At 40.3% G+C, this 22,853-nt stretch overlaps 1 protein-coding gene across 1 annotated transcript in view; it reads right to left on the reverse strand.

Moving 5' to 3' along the window:
• Positions 1-18,431, reverse strand: part of HSD17B4 (hydroxysteroid 17-beta dehydrogenase 4) — an 89,965-nt gene extending 71,534 nt beyond the window's left edge. The window contains exons 1-2 of the mRNA XM_023197323.2: positions 18,249-18,431; positions 14,543-14,596 (exon numbers count right to left, since the gene is read on the reverse strand). Coding sequence (XP_023053091.1) covers positions 14,543-14,596; positions 18,249-18,306 — 112 coding nt within the window. The 5' untranslated portion in view covers positions 18,307-18,431. The remainder of the gene's footprint in view (positions 1-14,542; positions 14,597-18,248) is intronic.
• Positions 18,432-22,853: the final 4,422 nt, after the last annotated feature.

Below are 22,853 nucleotides of genomic sequence, written 5' to 3' on the forward strand. Positions count from 1 at the left end.
TAAGCCAGGAGAGAATGGAATGATAACATTCAAAAATGCTGAAAGAAAAAAAAAAAAAAAAAGACCTACCAGCCAAGAATACAACTCCAGCAAGCTATCCTTCAGAAATAAAGGAGAAACAACGTCTTTCCCAGACAAGAAAAAACTGAGAGAATTTATCACCACTAGACTAGTCTTACAAGAAATGCTTATGGGAGTTCTACATCTGGAAGTGAAAGAATGAACTACCATCATGAAAACATATGAAAGCTTAAAACTCACTGGCAGAGCAGACACACAAATGAGAAAGAGAAAAGAATCCAATTTTATCACTACAAAAAAAAAAACACCAAACTGAAGAGACAGACAATAAAAGATAAAGAAAGGAACAAAGAACATTAAAAAAAAAAAATTAACAAAATGACAGAAGTTCTTACCTATTTATCTTGAATATAAATGAATTAAATTTCCCAGTTAAAAGATAGAGATTGGCTGGATAGATTTTTTAAAATACTCAATTATATGCTACCTACAAGAAACTCACTTTACCCGTAAAGACACACATAGACTGAAAACGAAAGGATAGAAAAAGATATTCTACACAAATAGAAACCAAAAATAAGCAGCATAACTACATTCACAACTCAGCGTATACAAGGCATTTGTTCCAGGACACTCCATGTGCACCAAAATCTGTGTACACTCAAGTCCTGAAGTTGGCCCTGTGAAACCTATGTATACAAAAAGTAGGCCCTCCATATACGCAAATTTCACATCCTATGAATACTGTGTTTTCTATTGATATGTGGTTTTTAAAATATAAACGTGTAAGTGAACCTGCACAATTCAAACCTATGTTGTTCAAGAGTCAACCATATACATCAGATATAATAGACTTTAAGTCAAAAACAGGGCAGAGAGAAAAAACAAGGTCATTATATAAAAATAAAGGTATCATTTCAATAAGAGGACATAACAGTTGTAAATATATATGCACCCAACACTGGAACACCCAGATATATAAAGCAAATGCTACCAGATCTAATGAGAAAGACAGACTTCAATATAATAATAGTTGGGGACTTCAATACCTCACTCGTGGCACTGGGAAGATCATCAAGAAAGCAAACCAACAAAGAAACTTTGGACTTAAACTGCTCTATAAACAAAATGGACCAAAAAGACCACTGCTCTAAAAATGAAATTGTCCTAACAGAAGTTAACAAACTGCTCTATAAACAAAATGGACCAAGAAGACCACTGCTCCAGAAATAAAATGGTCCTAACAGAAGTTAACAGAACATTTGATCCAACAGCTGCAGACACACATCAGCGCATGGAACATTCTCCATGTCAGACCATAAGTTAGGCCACAAAATAAGTCTTAATAAATTTTTTATTTGATATGATTTTGGTTTTCTAACCACAATGAAATAAAACTACAAATCAATAACAAGAACTTCGGACACAGTACAAATACATGCAACTAAACAACATATTTCTGAATAACCAATGGATAGCAAAGAAATTAAGAAGAAAATTTAAACATTTCTTGAAACAACTGAAAATAAAACCACAACCTACCAAAGCCTATGAAATATAGCAAAAGTAGTACTAAGAGGAAAGCCTATAGCAATAAACGCCTACACTGGAAAAGTAGAAAGAATTCAAATAAACAATCTAAAAATGCATCTCAAAGAAGTAGAAAAGCAAGAACAAATCAAATCCAAAATCAGTAGATAGAAGGCATAAAGATCAGAGAAGAAATAAACAAAATTCGGCCTAAAAAAAATACAGAAGGTCACTGAAACAAAAAGTTGGTTTTTGAAAAGATAAACAAAACTGACAATTCATTAGCTAGACTAAGAAAAAAGAGAAGACACAAATAAACAAAATCAGCAATGAAAAAAATACATTTATAACTGATACCACAGAAATAAAAAAGATCGTTAAAGACTACTGTGAACAACTCTATGCCAACAAACTAGAGGAAAACTGGCAACTCAGAAGAATTAGAAAATCTGAACAGGTCAATAACAAGGAACAAGATTGAAGCAGGTATAAAAACTCTTCCATGAAAGAAAAGAGCAGTATCAGACAGCTTCACTGCTGAATTTTACCAAACACTTAAAGAATACCTAATACAAATTCCTCTCAAACTATTTCAAAAAATTGAAGGGGGTGGAACGGATTTCTTCCAAATTCATTCTATGAGGCGGGCACTACACCGATACCCAAACCAGACAAGAACAAAACAACAAAAAAAAAAGAAAACTGAAGTCCAATATCCCTGATGAACACAGTCACAAAAATCCTAAACAAAATACTAGCAAACTGATTCCAATTAGATTATATATCATAATCAAGTGAAATTTAGCCAGAGATGTAATGATGGTTACATATATGCATATCAATAAATGTGATATATCACATCAACAAAATAAAGGAGAAAAAACCATCTGATCACCTCAAGAGACACAGAAAAAGCATTTGATAACATTCAATATTCCTTCACGATAAAAACTCTCAACAAATTAGGTACAGAAGGAATGTACCTCAATACAGTAAAGGTCATATATGACAAACCTGCAGCTAACATCATACTCAATAGGGAACAGCTGAAAGCTTTTCCTCTAAAAACTGGAACAAAATAAAAATGCCCACTTTCACCACTCTTATTCAACATAGTGCTGAAAGTACTAGCCAGGGCAATTAGGCAAGAGAAAGAAAGAAAGGGCATCCAAATTAAAAAGAAGGATATCAAACTGTTCCTGTTTACAGATGACACAATCCTATATAGAGAAAAACCTAAAGACTCCACCAAAAAACTCTTAGAACTGATAAATGACTTCAGTAAAGTTGCAGAATACAAAATTAACATACAAAAATCAGTAGCATTTCTATACACCAATGTGTTGGGCCACTTCTGCATTGTTATATATAAGAAATACCGGAGGCTGGGTAATTTATAAAGAAAAGAGGTTAATTGGAGCATAATTCTGCAGGCTGTACAGGCAGGGCTCCAGCATCTGCTCCTGGTAAGGCCCTCAAGAAGCCTCCAGTCATGGCAAAAGGCAAAGGAGGAGCAAGCGCATCACATGGCAAGAGTGGGAGCAAGAGGGAGAAGGAGGTCCCAGACTGTTTTAAACAACCAGATCTCACATAAACTGAGTAAGAACTCACTTATCACCAACGGGTTGGTGTTAAGCCAATCACATTTCAACATGATTTGGAGGAGAAAAACATCCATACCATATCAACCAATAACAAACTAGCTGAAAAAGAAACCAGAAAGCAATCCCATTTACAATCACCAGAAAAAATAAAATAAAATACCTAGAAATAAATCAACCACTGAGGCAAAAGATCGCTACAATAAAACTATAAAACACTGATGAAAGAAATGGGAAGAGGACACAATAAATGGCAAGACATCCCATGTTCATGGATTGGAAGAATTAGTACTGTTAAGATGGCCATACCACCCAAAGTGATCTACAGGTTCAATGCAATCTCTATCAAAACGCCTGTGGCATTCTTTGTTTGCTGTTGTTCCTAGCCACTAGACAACCAGGGAACCAGTGACATTCTTCAAAGAAATTAAAAAAAAAAAAAATCCTAAAATTCACATGAAACCACAAAAGATCCCAAATAACCAAAGCAATACTGAGCAAAAGAAAAAAACCTGAAAGTATCACACTACTTGACTTCAATATATACTATAAAGCTATAGCTACCAAAACAGCAATGGTACTGTCATAAAAATATATACCTAGAACAATGGAACAGAATAGATAACACAGAAATAAATCCACACATTTAAACCCAATTGATTTTCTACAAAGGTGCAAAGAACATACATGGGGTAAAGGACAGTCTTCAATAAATGGTGCTGGGAAAACTGGATATCCACATGCGGAAGAATGAAACTAGACCCCTACTCTCATCATATACAAAAATCAACACAAAAGTTATTAAAAAGCTAAACCTAAGACCTGAAACTATGAAACTACTAGAAGAAAACATGGCGGAAACACTTCAGGACATTGGTTTCAGCAAAGATTTTGTAAATGAGACCTCAGAAACACAGGCAACGAAAGCAAAAATAAACAAATGGGACTAGATTAAACTAAAAAGCTTCCGCACAGCAAAAAAACAACCAACTTGTAGAATGGGAGAAAATATTTGCAAACTATTCATCCAACAAGAGATGAATATCCAAAATACATAAAAACTCAACACCAAAAATAAAAAATAAATAATCCTAATAAATAAATAATACATAAATAAACAGTATATTTTTAAAATGGCAAATGAACTGAATAGGCACTTTTCAATGGCAAGGCATAGTGGCTCATGCCTGTAATCCCAGCACTTTGGGAGGCCAAGGCAGGCAGATCATTTGAGGTGAGGAGTTTGAGACCAGCCTGGCCAACATGGTGAAACGCCATCTCTACTAAAAATACAAAAAAAAATAGCTGGGTGTGGTGGCAGGTGCCTGTAGTCCCAGCTACTTAGGAGGCTGAAGCAGGAGAATCGCTTGAACCCGGGAGGCAGAGGTTGCAGTGAGCCAAGATCACACCACTGCACTCCAGCCTGGGCAACAGAGTGAGATTCCGTCTTAAAAAAAAAAAAAAAAAAAAAGAGACATATAAATGGCCAAGAAGTATATGAAAAAATGCTCAACATGACTAATCATCAGGAAAATGCAAATCAAAACCACAATGAGATCATTTCAAGTTAGAATGGCTACTATCAAAAAGGCAAAAAAATAATAACAAAGGATGACAAGAATATGGAGAAAATGAAACTCTCATATATTATTGGTGGAAATGTAAATTCGTATAGCCATTATGGAAAACAGTATGGAGGTTATTCAAAAAAACTAAAAACAGAACCACTATACGAATTAATCCCATTGCTGGGTATATATAAACCAAAGGAAAGGAAATCAACATGTCAAAGAGATATCTGCATTCCCGTGTTTACTGCAGCACTATTCACAATAGTCAAGATATGGAACCTGCCTAAGTATTCATCAACAGATGAATGGATAAAGAAAATGTGGCACACAATACATAATGGAATACTATTTGGCCATTAAAAAAAAAAAATGAAATCCTGTCATTTTCAGCAACATGGATGAGCCTGGAGGACATTATGTTAAGTAAAATAAGCCAGGCACAGGAAGATAAATACAGCATGTTTTCACTCATATGTGGAAGCTAAATAAGCTGACCTCACAGAAGTACAGAGTATAATACTGGTTACTGAAGGCTGGGGAGGGCAGCAGGGGAGAGAGGAATAGGAAGAGACTGATAAACCAATACAAAATGACAACTAAATAGAAGGAATAAGTTCTACTAGTGTATAGTACTCTAGGGTGATTACGGCCAACAATAATTTATACTATATTTTCAAATATCTAGAAGAGAGGATTCTGAATGTTCCCAATGCAAAGAAAGGACAAATGTTTGAGGTGACGGATATGCTAATTACTGATTTGATCATTATACACTGTATAAAGGAATCAAAATATCACTGTACCCTATAACAGTGTAACAGTATAACACAAAATATACTGTACCCTATAAATATGTTATATAACAGTATAACACAAAATATACTGTACCCTATAAATATGTATAATTATTATGTGTCAATTAAAGACAATAAGAAAAGAAAATCATTGGTTACATGTTGAAAAACTTAGATATAGAAAGAACATTAAAAATATGTTTTGCAATTATATACAAAGAGAATTGTATCCATAACATGTGACACTGTTACCACTTAAATGTGTCACTAAAATTCTAGTAGTAATAATAACAACTTATACTGATATGTGTGTACTTCACATTTCAATAAAACCACTAAGTATATTGATGCATTTAATCTCCAGGTAGCTTTTTAAGAGGTTGGCAGTAACAATTGTTCCTACTTTCACAGATAAGAAAAGAGTTTGGAAAAGATTATCTTACCACAGGTCCCTAAGTCTGTAAGAAATGGCAAAATTTACACTAGAAACTGGATCTACTACAATACCACTCTGCTCCTCTAATGCTTTAAGCAAGTTTCTTTTACCCTAAAAAGACCATTATTTCCACTAAGGTAAAAAAAAAAAAAAAAAAAATCACATTTTTTGGGGATATGAAGGAATAGATAAACGAACCACCCAACTCAAACAAATAGCTTTCATATAGGTAGCAAAAAATGCTAAGACTATGATAGTCAAGGGTCAAGTCTTTTCAGCTGAAATGATCAACATGTTCTAAAGTGTGATACATTTGCACATTTTCCATATAAAATCCAGTTCATAACCCTGAAGAGCTTTTTTTAGCATAAAGCTTTTCCTCATTTCTGTCATTTTAAATAAAACAGTGACTCAGACAGTCTATTAACTACAAAAGATTTTTCCTAAAAAGCATTCCCAAAATTTTATCAAATACATGCTATATTGGGAATGTAAGTATATTGGGAAATCCTTTCTGTTTTTTCTTGAGACAGGGTGTCACTGTCACCCACGCTGAGTGCAGTGGCACAATGATAGCTCACTAAAGTCTCAAACTCCCAGGCTCAAACCATCCTCCTGCCTCAGCCTCTTGAGTAGCTAGGACTACAGGCATGCACCACCACACCTGGCTTTTTTATTTTCAGTTTTATTTTTTTGGCAAAAACAGCGGGTCTTGCTATGTTGCCCAGGCTGGTCTTGAACTCCTGGCCTCAAGCAATCCTCCTGCCTCAGCCTCCCAAAGTGTTGGGATTACTGCACCCAGCCAGGATCCAAAGAATTCTAAAACACACTTAGATCCGATAAAAAGTATTCTATAAGTAGGTAAATAGATAACTAAGTACAAGGTACCAAATTATCAGGCCTGAAAATAGAACCACGTGTTTGTGAGAATGCCTGTTATCCCACATTCTCACAACATTGGTTATTATCATTGCCTTCAGTCTGACAATTAAATGATTATAATTTGTAGCTCATTATTTTAGTTTACATTTTTTTGAGCGCTAGTAAAGTAATATTTTATTTTCATGGGCTTATATTTATTACTGTTTTGCCTGTTTAGTTCACATTTTATTTGGGATACTTGTCTTTCTTATAGATTTGTAAATGTCCTTTATTTATAAAAGACGTTCATTCTTTGTTACATATGACACGAATCATAAATTCCTTTACTGAAATGCTGAAAGAAAAATAAAGCTCATATCTGAGCATCAGTATTACTTGATGAGTATTATGCACATTGCTTTTCAGTGTTTTGTAGAAACTAGATTAAGAAGTCTAGATTTGTCCTTAATAATTATATTTGCTACACAGGTCTTTATTCTTAGAAGCAGGTTTTCTTGTTCTTTCTGTCCTTGACCCTAGCTTTCTCTGACTATTGGCTCCAAAGACTATAGCAAGAAATAAGCTTTGAGTCTCCTGATATCAAGGCTGCTAAACTAGCTGAGGGAATATATCTTGTACTTTGTGCACGCGCGCGCACACACACACACACACACACATGCAAACCAAACCAAACATCATCTTCCTCGTACTGCCCCCACCCACTTCTGTCACTTCTCTGCTGGCTGAGACTTGTCCCAGGCACTCTTTCTCTTCTTCCATTTCTGAAAAGCACATGCCACTGAGTCATCAGGTCTTGTCATCAATTTCATTAGGATTCTTCAAATATTTACTGTGTTCCCATTCTGTATCCAGCACTGTGCTGGGTGCTTTGGACTTAGATCGTTTATGCAGTGAGAATTTGCCAGTTCTTTTGAGCAATTAGCTTTCTCCATTTCTTCTCTATTCTATAATCTCATTCCTAGATTACTGCAGTTGCTGCCCATTTATACTATGGGAGGCCTTTATACTATGTCAGCCCCTTGCTCATAATCCGCAGTGGATTTTCCTATTATCCACAGCATAACTTTAAAAGAGATCTCGTAGCCTTGCCTCACTTTAATGCTTTAATTTACCACAGAGTTCCTTCTTTTCGCATAGATCAATGTGGGAAATGGTTTATACACCAATTTCTAACTTAGCACTTACCATTATTACCAAGAGTAACAATGTTACAAAGCTTTATATTTGAAGAGTGCTTTATAATAACATTTATGCATATTCATGTTCATATAGACACTCAATCCAAGGATCTGTCACCAACAAAGTTGTACCTATTAACAATGACATATATATAAACTATTTTATTTCCAAAGTAAAATGTTGCTTCCAATTCTACAAAACTGGGATAGTTTTTATATGTACTAACTGTGACATCCTTTGTGCTGATTAATCCAAGAAGTATATTTAAGCATGAGAGGGTAATATTATATTAGAAACGTATTTCCTTTTTGGAGGGTTTACCTTATACATATACTTTTAAAGAAATTCAAGCCATGTATATTCAAGAAGTCCTTTTTCACCCCTTGCCCTTTACTCTCTCCCAGAGATACCTAGCTACCTGCTATTAACCATTTCTTGGATGCCCTTCCATACATTCTCGTCTCTTTTTTTTTTTTTTTTTTTTTGGAGAGATGGGGACTCACGATGTTGCCCAGACTATTTTCAAACTCTTGGCCTGAAGCATCCCTCCTGCCTCAGCCTCGCAAAGCACTGGGAATACAGGCATGAGCTACCACACCCAGCCTCCTATTTTCTATGCTTGATGTATTTCCTCCCATTTTGATAATGTTTCCTATGGCAGACAATAGCATCAAGAATTATTTCATCAAGGCAGTGCGTGGTAGCTCACGCCTGTAATCCCAGCACTTTGGGAGGCTGAGGCGGGTGGATCACCTGAGGTCAGGAGTTCGAGACCAGCCTGGCCAACATGGTGAAACTCCGTCTCTACTAAAAATAGAAAAAATTAGCCAGATGTGGTGGCGGGTGCCTGTAATCCCAGCTACTTGGGAGGCTGAGGCAGGAGAATCACTTGAACCCAGGAGGCGGAGGTTGCAGTGAGTCGAGATCACGCCATTGCACTCCAGCCTGGGTGACAAGACCAAGACTCTATCTCAGAAAAAAAAAAATTATTTCATGGATTTTAGAACTGTGGGTCCAATGGAGGTTTTCATTCCTGTATTATGTTTATGTCCTGACTGCTATCAAAACTATCTGAACTGATTTAAATTAAAAACGAATGTGCAATAGGACTATTAAAGATGGGAAAAATTAAACAACATGTTATGTCAGGGAAAGACAAGCATACTAAAAGCCTAAGCTAAAGGTAGTTACTCTAGTTGAGGACAATGTCAGGTTTACCCTTAAGTTTCTTGACCGCCAAGAAAATGGGAAAACACAGGACTGTCACACTGTTTTCACTTTTGGTAGAAAGATACAATCACCTTAGTTCATCAGGAATCTTTTCCAGAATGGCCATAACTGTATCTAAATATTTGAAAAACTCCAAAATATGATGGCAGTTTAGAGAGCAGTATCTTAAATTAGGTACCTTTCATTGACTTTGCCTCAACAATAAGGCATCAAATGTATCCTTAATGGGAGAAGAAAACTAAAAATGAAAGACTGGGTCATTCAGAGTTCGGTCCTTCAACCTCTTTTCCTGTTTATTTGTACTCACTACCCACATAATCTGATCCAGTCTCCTGGCTTTAAATAACATCTATAAACAGAGAATATTCAGATTTCTCTGTCTAGCCTCAACCTGTCCCCTCAACTACAGTGTCCTATATCCCACTGCCTACTTAATATCGCCATCTGAAGGTCTAATAGGATTGTCTCCACTGTATCAATCTCCTCCTCCTTCAGTCTTTCCTGTCTCAGTAAACGGACACTCTATCCTTCCAGATGTTTGACTCAAAAATCTTGGAACCACCTTGACTTCTCTTTCCCTTATAATCCACATACAAACCATCAAAAAATCTTGCCATAGCTTTCTTCAAAATATATCCAGAATTTAACTTATTTGCGCCACCTCCATCCCCATCACATTGTCTAAACCACCACCGTCTCTTATGTGGATTACGCAAAAGCCTCCAACTGGTCTGCTTCTTCTCTTTTTATGGAAAATAACAAAGAATATACAAATGAATTAATAGTTAATAAACCCCAATGTGCCCATCTTTTTTCTCCACTTCCACTCATGTTCCCCTACAATCTAGTCTCCCAACAGCAATGAGAATGATCTATTTCACCCTTAAATCAGGTCATGTTCCTCTTCTATTCATAACCTCTAATGGCTCCCCATCTCAGGGTAAAAGTCAGTCCTTACTCTGAACTAAAGGTCCTACGTGATCTGGTCTTCTAGGACCCCTCTGCCCTCATCTCTCACTTTTGTCTCCCTTATGACCTTGCTCACTACAATCACACTGGCCCCCTTCCTAACCCTAAAATATACCATGCCTACACCGGCCTCAGTAACCTGGCTTCAGCTGCTTCCACTGCCAGGGATGCTTAGGCAGCAGATGTCTTCAAAGCGCACTCCTTCACTTCCTGCAGTCTCTCTTTAAAACACTTCTTTCAGCATTTTCTGTTCCTTTAACTCATTTTTTTCCTCCATAGCACCTACCTTTATCTATTATATTTTTACATATGTATTTGCTGATTCTCTGTCCCTCCACTGCCCCCCACCAGAATCTATGCACCATGAAAGTAGGGACCCTGTTTTATTCCCACTATATTCCTCCAGCATCTAGAACAGTGTTTGCTATATAATAGACACTTAATAAATGAATAAATGAATCTATTTGATGTTAAGTCTATTAACTTTATTACTTTTTTTAAAACTGGCAAATGACAAAATAACAAATTGCTAAGAACTACTCTAGTTCTTAAAATGACAAACAGCTAAGAGCTACTCTAAATTTATTCAAAGGTTTTCCCCCATAACCCAGGATGGTGATGGTCATGGAGGTATCTAAGGGACACGTGGGTATTTTATGTATCGCTCATTTATTATAAGCTGGAATTCACATGTGCCTTCTTATGATCTTTCTCCCTGTATTATATCAGTTTAACTTATTCAATCGGTATATATTCTTGATCACTAAATACTATACTTACCCTTGCAGAGAGTCATCAGTGCCTAAAGCAGCCTGCTATGGTGTAAATATTTATCCCCTCCAAAACTCATGTTGAAAGTTAATCCCTGATGTGGCAGTATTGAGATGTGGGGCCTTTAAAAGATGATTGAATTGTGAGGGCTCTGCCCTTACAAATGCATTACTCCATTCATGGACTAACGGATTAATCAGGTAATGAATTAAAAGGTTATCATGGGAGTAAGAAGTGGCTTTATAAGAAGAGGAAAAGAGACCAGAACCAGCACACTCAGCCCCTTGCCGGGTGATGCAGATGTAGCCCCTCAACACTGGACTACTCAGCCTACGTAACTGTAAGAAATAAATTCCTTTTTTAAAATACATTACCCAGTTTGTAGTGTTCTGTGATAAGCAACAGAAAATAGACTAAGACACAGAGCTTTTTCTTTAAGCATCTAGGAGAAACATGTATGAGGGGGCTGGGATGTGCCTTGAGTCAACAAGACGTCAGGTTCACTTTGATATATCCAGTTCTTGAGCAGAGTGACCCATATATGGTAAGCAGGGACTGATATTGGTTCCTTTCTCTTCCCTTTCCAAAAGCCTTTTAATTTTTTGTCATTTACCCTCATCATAATCCTGGAAGTTAGGTAAGACAGCTACAAACAGAGAGGTCATATAATTAGGCAGCAGAGCCAGGATTTAAAGCTTGGCCTGACTTCAAAGGCAATGCACCTTGCCCACTACAGTTCACCTTCCAGCTGTCAAGATCCCATAGTGGTTAAAAACACGGGCTCTAGCACCAGCCCACAGGAAGTTAAGACTCAGCTTTACCATTATTATGTAACTGCAGCACGGAAAAGTCATGTCAATCTTACTTAAAAAGACTGTAATTTAATTTAACCAAAGGTGTTACGTCAGTTCAAGAGCAGAACTCCCTTTCTTTTCCTAAGGAGTTCTTTTTGCTCCTTTTTGTCAGTCTTTCTCGTGTTTATGTCCTCAAAATAAAACTTACTATTCAGAGAACAACATATAGTGCACCTACTGAGGAAACCTCAAAACTACTGAATTCCCAATATCCTGCTTAAGATATGCACAAGTATTTCCTGAAAAATGTAATTTACACAAAAGCAAATGTCTCTTTTTACAGTATCAGCCTAAGGCTTAGCAGTTCTTATACCAAATTTACATAATCCATAAGCTTTATATAATGGAATATAAAACACAGCAATCATATTAACACAAAATTGGAGACTATCTTAAATGATGCCCCTAACTTCCGGCTTAGAAAAGTGATTTCCTTTAGCTGGTGAAATATGAGTAGAAATGACACGCCACTTCTAAAAAGAAGTCAGGAGTTCAAGACCAGCCTGGCTAAGATAGTGAACCACATCTCTACTTAAAAATAAATAAATAAATAAATAAATAATTAGCCAGGCGTGGTGGCAGGCACCTGTAATCCCAGCTACTTGGGGGGCTAAGGCAGAGAACTGCTTGAACCCGGGAGGCAGAGGTTGCAGTGAGCCAAGATCACTCCACTGCACTCCAGCCTGGGCAACAGAGTGAGACTCCGTCTCAAAAAAAAAAAAAAAAAAAGAAAGAAAACTAGTGTGTGATGCAACTTGGAAACAGAATGTCTATGGTATACATATCAAAAGGCTAACAGGTAAGACACAGACTTTAAAAAGGAATAGAAAACATCAGTCAAAATTTCTGCACTTCTACATAGATTGAATTCTCCTCTTTAAATCTCCTCCTTCTAAATCTGGCTCTTCATTCAAGTTTAGGAAATATTTTTCTTCTATATTCTTGGACTTTTATCAGGACTTGACACAATTATCATCTCTACTGTAATAATGCAATGACGGAAAAGATACAGCATCTCTGTTTAATTTTTTTCTTAGAATTCAAACACTCCTAATCTGAATTTAAGACATTCAGAGGGAACAGGGAAATAAAGGAAAACTGATGCACAGGAACATATTGTTATAAAATTTTTTATAAAACAGGTTTATAAACTAAGTTTCTGTCTTAGTCAAGAACAAAAAAAGCAAGAAATGTATTCAACCAATCTCATACACACCAGCCCTTCCTCCAAAAAGTATATCAACAATAAAAGAACCAATGAATAAAGTACCTTCTTTTGCACAAAGCAATATTCTAGGTCCTTTAGTAGATACAAAAGATAAAACAAGATCCTTGCCATTATGGAATTGAGCAGAAAAGATGCAAATATACAAAAACGTATAAGGTAAAAATATTAAGAACTAAATAGCAACATAAAAAGAGAAGGAAAATTAAAAACAGTAACAGTATGTGTCTTTAGGCCTCAACATGAGCTATTCTTGGGAAAATCTGACAAAGTGGGCCTGAAATATACACCCGCTGTCCAAATAATACAACGTCAAAATCCATCCCTGCCGTAAGCAGCAGATGGGATTAGCAGATAGTGGCTATGACCTTAAACAAGGAACATCCAAAGCGTCAGTGTTCCTTCCATAAAGATAAGCTGCACATCCACAAGGAAGGAGAAAAGAATCTTAAGTGCTCTGCTTAGGTCTTGTTTAGAAAACCTGGTTGCTTGCTTACTCTTTTGTTATATGTGTCTCCCCGAACACACTGATGAACACTCGTCTCTCTGTATTGCCTCATAAGATGTCAGAAAGCTGAAATTAGAAGGTCATTGTGGGACTACAATTTTATCCCAGGAAAAGTGCTAATAAGTACTGGGTCCTACATATACCCTTGCACTTAGCACTCACTTAGTTATTCCCCACAAAGGCTCAGTTGTGAACAAATTCGTTTCTGTGTCCAAGCACATTAAGTCAGTCCAAACCATGTAGATTACTAAAACCTCCCACCTTTGGGATTCTTCAATACAGTATCTTCCATCTGACCCCTCCACCACTTAACAAAAACTCATGTAACCACCCCCTCAATTAAATCTTTTTAAAAAGCTTCCAGTTGAAAAGTTTTGATGAAAGAAACAAGAAACCCATACTTCAGATTCCTTGACTCCAAACTTTCAGTTCTCAAAACTCAGTTATTTCTTACTTTTATAAATACACTTACAGGGGCTCTCTTTTGATCTCACACCAGTAGATGAACCTCCTGTCTCAAAAAATTACAGCCTACAATTTACTAAAGTCAAGAATTTCCTTTTATACAATAAATGCTTGTCCTCACCCTTTTCTGTGAGAAACAGGGTTTTGCGCTATCACCCAGATTGGAGTGCAATGGTATAATCATAGTTCTCCGCAGCCTCGAACTCCTGGTCTCAAGCGATACTCCCGCCTCAGTCTCCCAAGTCGCTGGAGTTATAGCCACGAGTTACCATGCCCACCCCCAGCCCTTCGTTATCAATTCTGTTAAGGTGAGAATTCTGTGAAACTGGTTCACTTTTAAAAGTCAGTTAAAAAGACAGCCTTAGTTGGGGTAAAAACCTTCTGGCAAAAGTAAAAATAATAAAATTCAACCCTGAAAAATTATTTGATAGAAAGACAAAGATAGCTTGTGAAGATTGTATTTCAGTTATCAGCTATGGATTAAAAAGAAAGACACACCAACTTACCAACAACTAACGCTCCTCTTTCTGCAAACGCCAGGGCATAGGCTCGGCCCAATCCTAATCAAAAACAAAATAATCAGAAAGTTGAAGAAATGTCAGCATAATTTTTTTGGTCCACTCAACCCAATCCCCATTTAAAGAAATTGGCGAACAATTAATTAAGTTTTAATGATATTCTCAAGCTATCCTATCACTGACATTCTCAACCTATCCACTCTCTTCTGCTTGCAGAGGTTGGAAAGCTTACAACTGTATTTTTCCACCTATTCAACTACCATTTCCTACCATTCTACTTAGCTGCTAGGATGCTGTGAGTTGGGTTCCACCATCTGATGCATCTGCATAAAATTTAGAAGGTGGAAGTGAGACAGAGGCCACCTTACTGGGAGTTCCGGCTGTTGTTAAGAAGCTAATTTCTTGCAAGTTCCTAGTATTCAGAAACTGACTATAGCGGCAGCTTCTTCATTTAGCTCCCTAATCCCTGGATGGCAGCTTCCATGCTTCAGGTCCCTAGTGCCAGTGCTACTTGGGCTGTGGCACACCTCCAATGACAGCCTCAGAGGTATTGCCTCCTCTCATGGATCAAATTCCTATTGTTTCAGAAGTCATTCTAAGAAGACCTGCCTAAAACCTAATTACCTGTATTGAATCCTTCACTGCTGAAAATATCTAGTGGTTTCTGTATCCTACACTGAACCTTGACTACACAGTCATCAAACACAAAAAATACTTAATTCTGACTCAAAGCTATAAGGTATAAATTTATATATCCAAAAAGAAAATATATATATATATATACACACAGTGAGAGAGAGAAAGTTTTGCTTTTTTTCTTTTTTTTTTGAGATGCAGTCTCATTCTGTCGCCCAGGCTGGAGTGCAGTGACGTGATCTCGGCTCACTGCAACCTCCGCCTCCCAGGTTCAAGAGATTCTCCTGCCTCAGCCTCGCGAGTAGCTGGTACTACAGGCATACGCCACCATGTCCAGCTAATGTTTGTATTTTTAGTAGAGATAGGGTTTCACCATGTTGGCCAGGATGGTCTCGATCTCTTGACCTCGTGATCCGCCCACCTCAGCCTCCCAAAGTGCTGGGATTACAGGTGTGAGCCACTGCCCCTGGCCAAGGGAAAAGTTTTACAGTCATAGAGCATCTCAGGAAAATTACATTAGAAACTGGCAATTAGTGGTTACCTCTGGAGAACAGAACTATGTGGCTAGAAACAAGGAGTGGAAGACTTACTTCTGGACTGTTTTTCCGTATTGTTTACATTTTTTAATACGTGTATATTTTTTACATTTTAAGATAATTGATAAATTTCATTGACAAACGAACAAATGTAATTAACAATTTATATTTAGTATAAATTAATCAATAAGTATACAAATAAACTGAGATTCATAAATTATTAGGCCCTTCCAAAAACAACCCAAGGCCAGGAGTGGCGACTCACACCTGCAATCCGAACACTTTGTGAGACAGGGTGGGCGGATCATTTGAGGTCTGGAGTTCAAGACCAGCCTGGCCAACATGGTGAAACTCCGTCTCTACTAAAATCACAAAAATCAGCCAGGCGTGGTGGCGTGGACCTGTACCCCCAGCTACTTGGGAGGCTGAGGTAGGAGAATTGCTTGAACCCAGAAGGCAGAGGTTGCAGTCAGCCGAGATCATGTCACTGTACTCCAGCCTCCGCAACAGAGCAAGACTCCCTCTCAAACAAAAACAAAAAGAAAACACAGTTTTCCAAAACTAGAAAATTTCACCAAATAACTTATTTTAGAATTTAATCCAAGCAGAAGGATCGCTTGAGGCCAGGAGTTTGAGACCAGCCTGGGCAACAAAGAGAGACTCCATCTCTTGAAAACATTTAAAAATTAGCTGGGCATGGTGGCACACATGTATAGTCCTAGCTATTCTGGAAGCTGACGTAAAAGGATCACTTGAGCCCAGGAGTTCAAGGTTACAGTGAGCCATGATCAGGTCACTGCATTCCAGCCTGGGTACAGAGTAAGACTTTTTCCTCTGGAAAAAAAATTTTTTAAAAACTAATCCACTCTGAATGAGTAAGAGAGAATTTAACCAGTTTATGAACAGCAGGTAAGGTGCTAAGTTCATAACTGCCTAGTCACAACTCATTGTTTCACAAAATCAATTTTGTGGGTTGCAACTAAAATTTATACATAAAACAGAATAGAAAATAAATTTCAGGATGCACTGCCTGTACTACACACTGTATCATGAACTGGTTTTAAATACAGATGTATGTGCATGTGTAAGTGTACTGAGTCCTCGTGTAAAATGTACTGCATACCATGTGTAAGTATGTGTCAAAGGAAGCGGTCCCTATCCTTGAATAATTTTCAGATATAGCCCCTGAAAATGAAAGCCTCCTGAGCGATGGTAAAAGCTTCTTAGAATGTAATCTCTGGACCTCCTGCATGGAAACTATCCAAGAACTGTCAAAAAAGATTTAAAAACACCAAGTGTTGTAAAACACATTATTTACATCAAAACCAAAGTGTAAACAAAATGTTTTCCTAAAAACATTTAGAAAGTATGGGTACACCCAAATACATGCCCATGCACATATAACCAGACAGCTATGGGTATAAAATACTTGGCTACTAATCAATACTAAAAGCATTTTCTGACAGGCAGCATAAGAATCCACTTTATCAATACAGACATGAAAGCACATAGGAATTAACTGACAGAATTCTACAGTTTGCAACGTTTAATATATCACTCAATTCATGCATTAGGGCCTTTCCAGGTATAAGGTACTACCAGTGGAGAATCAAAGGTGCATAATGTCAAGATCCCTGCACTTGGAGGTTACAGAGGTCACCCACTGGTGAGAAACTAGGGTAAAATCTCACTGCACAGCATCTATGTTGGTATGAATGGTTTGTTTTAATTTTTTGTACTTTAAAAAATGGGGTTATTTCACATAACAATTTTCCATTTTGCCGCTCCTGAAATACAGGCAACTTTCCCACTGGCTGGGCCACTTCGGAAGTCTCCGCTCTCCAGTTCCTCACTGTGCCCATCCAACTCCCATTTTCTTTCTCCATCATACGCCTGACCCCTGTGCGCATTTGAGATTACAACCTCTGCCAAGACTCCAGTGGATTTCGAGTACGGTTTGTGACTTGCTAAGCATACAAAGTCCAACGGGGAGGGCTCTTAACAGACGCCCTCTTTAAAGAAGGCCCTCTCACGAACTTAAAAACGGACGACAGAGGGAAACAAACAGTGAACGACTGAATGACTTTTCAGGAGCTGACAGCTCTGCGCTTCAGGGGGCGAATTCCAGCCCCCGCCCCTCGCGGCTTTTCGGTCCTTTAAAACACTAGGCAAAGATCTAAGAGAGTTAATTGCAGGAAGACCAACAATCGATGCCCACAGATAAGCGTCAGGGAGAACTTTCACCCAGTTTTGCAACCAGCAGCCCAGCCCGGCCACTCCCCTAAGTTAGGACCTTGTGAAGCCCACACCGGGGTGCTGGGGAGAAGCAGGCTGTACCTGCCCGAAGGACCAGGTGTGTCTGGCTCTTTCCTCAACAGATTCGGTGCCTCAAGAAGAGCCATTCCCCACCCCACCACCTCAACTGCGCGACCTCAGCTGCGGCTGCGCGCATATCCCGGCCCGAAAAGGGCGGCCAGCAGCGCGAGAGCAAGGCGTGCCACCTCCAACCTTCGCAAGCTCACCTGCCCCCGCGCCGGTGACAAGTACTACCCGCCCGTCGAATCTCAGCGGTGAGCCCATGAATAACGCCTGCAGGGACACACACACAAGCACAAGCAGAGCGGCCGCGCTCGGACTGCGCGACAGGAGGAGGCGGGGAATGGCGGGGGCGGGACGAAGGTCAGTGACTTGCCAATTTCTGGGAGGAAGACCGGCGCAGTGCGCGTGGCTCCCTTGGAATCCTGGGAAATGTAGTTCAGAGTGACTCCAGTAGCTGGAAGGACCTGCCAAAGACTCTGGGCTTGAAAGGACCATTTCTGCGGTTGGAAGCAATGGGAGCTGCTAGGACCTGTGTAAAAGAATAGTCGACTCCGACACCCTGCATTCACCTATTCTCGTTTCATCATTCACTCAGTAAACGTCTTCTGAGTTTAGCTGCTGACCTAGAGAAACAGCCTGCGGCCCCTCTCCTTGGGGCTTCCAGAGATAGTGAGAGGTGATAACATGCTAGCAGCCCTGGCTCTGGGCGCCCCCTCGGCCTCGGCGTCCACTCTGGCGGCGCGTGGGGAGCACTTCAGCCCGCCACGGCACTGTGGCAGTCCCTCCCTGGGCTGGCCGAGGCCGGAGCCGGCTTCCTCTGCTTGGTGGGAGGTGTGGAGGGAGAGGCGTGGGCGGAACCGGAGCTGCCCGCTGAGCTCGCGGGCCAGCGCGAGTTTCGGGTGGGCGTGGGCTCAGCGGGGTCCCGCACTCAGAGCGGCCAGCCGGCGCCGCGGGCCCCGCCGGCAGTGAGGGGCTTAGCACCTGGGTCAGCAGATGCAGACGGTGCGCCGGGTCCCCCAGCAGTGCCAGCCCTCGAATTCTTGCCGGACCTCAGCTGCCTCCCCGCGGGGCAGGACTGGGGGCGGCAGCCCGTCATGCCATGCCCCAACCCTGGGCTCCTGCGCACCCCGAGCCTCCCCGATGAGCGCCGCCTCCTGCTCCGGCGCCAGGTCCCATCAACCGCCCAGGGGCTGAAGAGTGCTGGCTCATGCCTTGGGACTGGCGTGCAGCTCTTGCTGCAGCTGTGGTGCAGGATCCACTAGGTGAAGCCAGCTGGGCTCCTGAGTCTAGTGGGCACTTGGAGAACCTTTATGCCTAGCCAAGGGATTGTAAATACACCAATCAGCACTCTGTGTCTAGCTCAAGATTTGTAAACAAACTAATCAGTACTCTGTATCTGGCTCAAGGTTTTGTAAATACACCAATCCATACGCTGTATCTAGCTAACCTAGTGGGGACTTGGAGAACTTTTCTGTGTAGTAGGATGTGTCTAGCTAAAGGATTGCAAACGCACCAATCAGCATTCTGTGTCTAGTTCAGGGATTGTAAACACACCAATCAGCACTCTGTCAAAATGGACCAATCAGCTCTCTGTAAAATAGACCAATCAGCTCTCTGTAAAATGGACCAATCGGCAAGATGTGGGTGAGGTCAGATAAGGGAATAAAAGCAGGCTGCCAGAGCTACCAGTGGCAACCTGCTAGGGTCCCCTTCTAGCTATGGAAGCTTTGTTCTCTGGCTCTTTGCAATAATTCTTGCTGCTGCTCACCCTGGGTCCACACTGCTTTTATGAGCTGTAATGCACACTGCGAAGGTCTGCAACTTCACTCCTGAGGCCAGCCAGACCACGAACTCACTGGGAGGAATGAACAACTCCACATGCACTGCCTTAAGAGCTGTAACATTCACAGCAAAGGTCTGCTGCTTCACTCCTGAAGCCAGCGAGACCACGAAGCCACCACAAGGAAAAAACTCCAAACACGTCTGAACATCAGAAGGAACAAACTCCAGACACACCATCTTTAAGAACTGTAACAGCGCAAGGGTCTGCGACTTCATTCTTGAAGTCATGAGACCAAGAAGCCACCAGTTCCAGACACAATATCCCCGTGAAGGAAAGTCCCCCTTAGCGATGGTAAAGATTTATCAGTGTAATAATCTCTGCACTTCTTACATGCAAACATCAGGGAACTGTCAAAATGCAGAGTCCTGGACCCCTACTGCTTACCTTCCAAAATAGAATCTCAAGGGACAAAAACATTTTGACAAGTGTTCCTAAATGATCTTGCATTTGTATGTTGAGAACAGTCATAGTTCATGCAACATTTATTGAGCATCTACTAAGTTTTGATAGGGTCCTCGAGCTACTCAGAGTCAGATGGTAAACTTTCAATAACAGTGCAGCCTAAGACTTGTGACAAATGTGTGTAAGTGTGCTAATGGTGTCAAACAGGCCCTGTCCCCGCTGGGGAGAAAGAGGAAAAACTTTCTGAAGGAGGTGAAGCAAGACCTAAACTGGTGCCCCCTACAAAGAAAGAAGGACATTACAGGCAGCACAAACACTAGCTACGTTTGGGGAGAAAGAGGGTGAAGCCACAAAAGTAAGCAAAGCCAGCAAGATCATGTTTAGATATTTGAATTTTGTGCTGAAAATGGTTTTAAGTAGGATTACTCCAGAGAGTGGTCAGAACACATTTACATTATGGAAAGATCACTTTGCCCATTATGGAGGATTGATTGGATGTTGCGGGAAGTCAGGGACCCTGAACCGAGGGACCAGCTTTGAGCCGCAGCAGAGGAACATAAATTGTGAACATTTCATGGACATTTATCAGTTCCCAAATAATGCTTTATGATTTCTTATGCCTGTCTTTAATCTCTTAATCCTGTTATCTTCATAAGCTGAAGATGTACGTCACCTCAGGACCACTGTGATAATTGTGTTAACTATAAAATTTATTGTAAAACGTGTGTTTGAACAATATGAAATCAGTGCACGTTGAAAAAGAACAGAGTAACAGTGATTCTTAGGGAACAAGGGAAGACAACCATAAGGTCTGACTGCCTGCAGGGTCAGGCAAAAAGAGCCATGTTTTTCTTCTTGCAGAGAGCCTATAAATGGATATGCAAGTAGGGAAGATATCGCTAAATTCTTTTCCCAGCAAGGAATATTAATATTAATACCTGGGAAAGGAATGCATTCCTGGGGGGAGGTCTATAAACAGCTGCTCTGGGAATGTCTGTCTTATGCAGTTGAGATAAGGACTCAGATATGCCCTGTTCTCCTGCAGTACCCTCAGGCTTACTAGGGTGGGGAAAAGCTCTGCCCTGGTAAATTTGTGGCCAGACCCGTTCTCTGCTCTCAAACCCTGTTTTCTGTTGTTTAAGATGTTTATGAGGACAATACGTACACTGCTGAACATAGACCCTTATCAGGAGTTCTGCTTTTTCCCTTTGCCTTGTGATCTTTGTTGAACCCTTATCAGTAGTTCTGCTTTTGCCCTTTGTCCTGTTCCCTCAGAAGCATATCATCTTTGTTCTGCTTTTTGCCTTTTGAAGCATGTGATCTTTGTACCTAGTCTCTGTTCTTACACCCCCTCCCCTTTTGAAACCCTTAAAAAAAACTTGCTGGTTTGAGGCTCATGTGGGCATCATGGTCCTACCAATATGTGATGTCACCCCCGGCAGCCCAGCTGTAAAATTCCTCCCTTTGTACTCTTTCTCTTTATTTCTCAGCCAGCTGACACTTATGGAAAATAGAAAGAACCTATGTTGAAATATTGCGGGCAGGTTCCCCTGATAATTGGAGGTGGGCAAGAAGAACATAGAAAAGAATTGGGGGAAATTATGGAGGCCAGAAGTAAGGCAGAGGAAATGTTGAAGAAGAAATGTTGAGAAATACTATATTTGAAAATGGAACTGACATGGACAGAAGGCAGGGAAATTCTGGGCAGAAGAGGGCAGGTGCCCAGCAAGGGCTTCACCCTCAAGCCTGGAATGACAGCCCAAAGTGAGAACATGCATCCCTGTTTTCCCTCTTGAATGCTGCCTTTTCCAAAAACACCTATGGTCCCCCTGCCCCCATCCTGTGCCCATAAAAACCCCAGGCTCTACTGGCAGAGAGGAGAGGAGAGAAGAAACAGCTTGACTTCAGAGGTATGGCTTGATGGCATTGCTCCTGGGGAAGATCACCTTCTCACTCCATCCCCTTTTCATCTCCCCTTTCCACTGAGAGCCACTCTCATCAGCAATAAAATCCTCTGCATTCACCATTCTTCAATTTGTTCCTGTGACCTGAATTTTCCTGGATGCCAAACAAGAGCTCGGGTGCCACAAGTGCGACACTAAAGGCTGTCACACTGGCTCTCTGCCCTCACTGGCAGAGAGCAACTGCCTCACACCAAAAAGAAAGGGCCCACTCAGTTGTTTAACATTTAAGCTGTCAGTGGATGGCAAAGCTAAAAGAGCGCTGTAACACACAGCCGCTGGGGCTTCAGGGGCCTCAGGTACCCCTCTAGACACTGCCAAGGGCCACACAGAATTTTGGTCCTGCATGCGCTGGCCCCGGCTCCTGCACCCACTCACCTGTGCTCCCCCTCCTGTGAGGGGTGGAACGCAGCAGGACCCAATGAGTGGAGTCCACCCCTGCCATAACCAAAGCAGCCAGCTAGTTCTAGATCCTGTGCACTCCAGTTCCTGCCCCCACCCGTGAAGCGGTCAGGAAAATTTCCTGCTTCAGAACTAGTCTTTTTGATTAATTAGATGTAGATATGAGGAAAGAGCAACTGAAATAGTCCCATATTCTTGAT

Source organism: Piliocolobus tephrosceles, chromosome 4, assembly GCF_002776525.5.
Source record: "Piliocolobus tephrosceles isolate RC106 chromosome 4, ASM277652v3, whole genome shotgun sequence".
Taxonomy (NCBI): Eukaryota; Metazoa; Chordata; class Mammalia; order Primates; family Cercopithecidae; genus Piliocolobus; species Piliocolobus tephrosceles.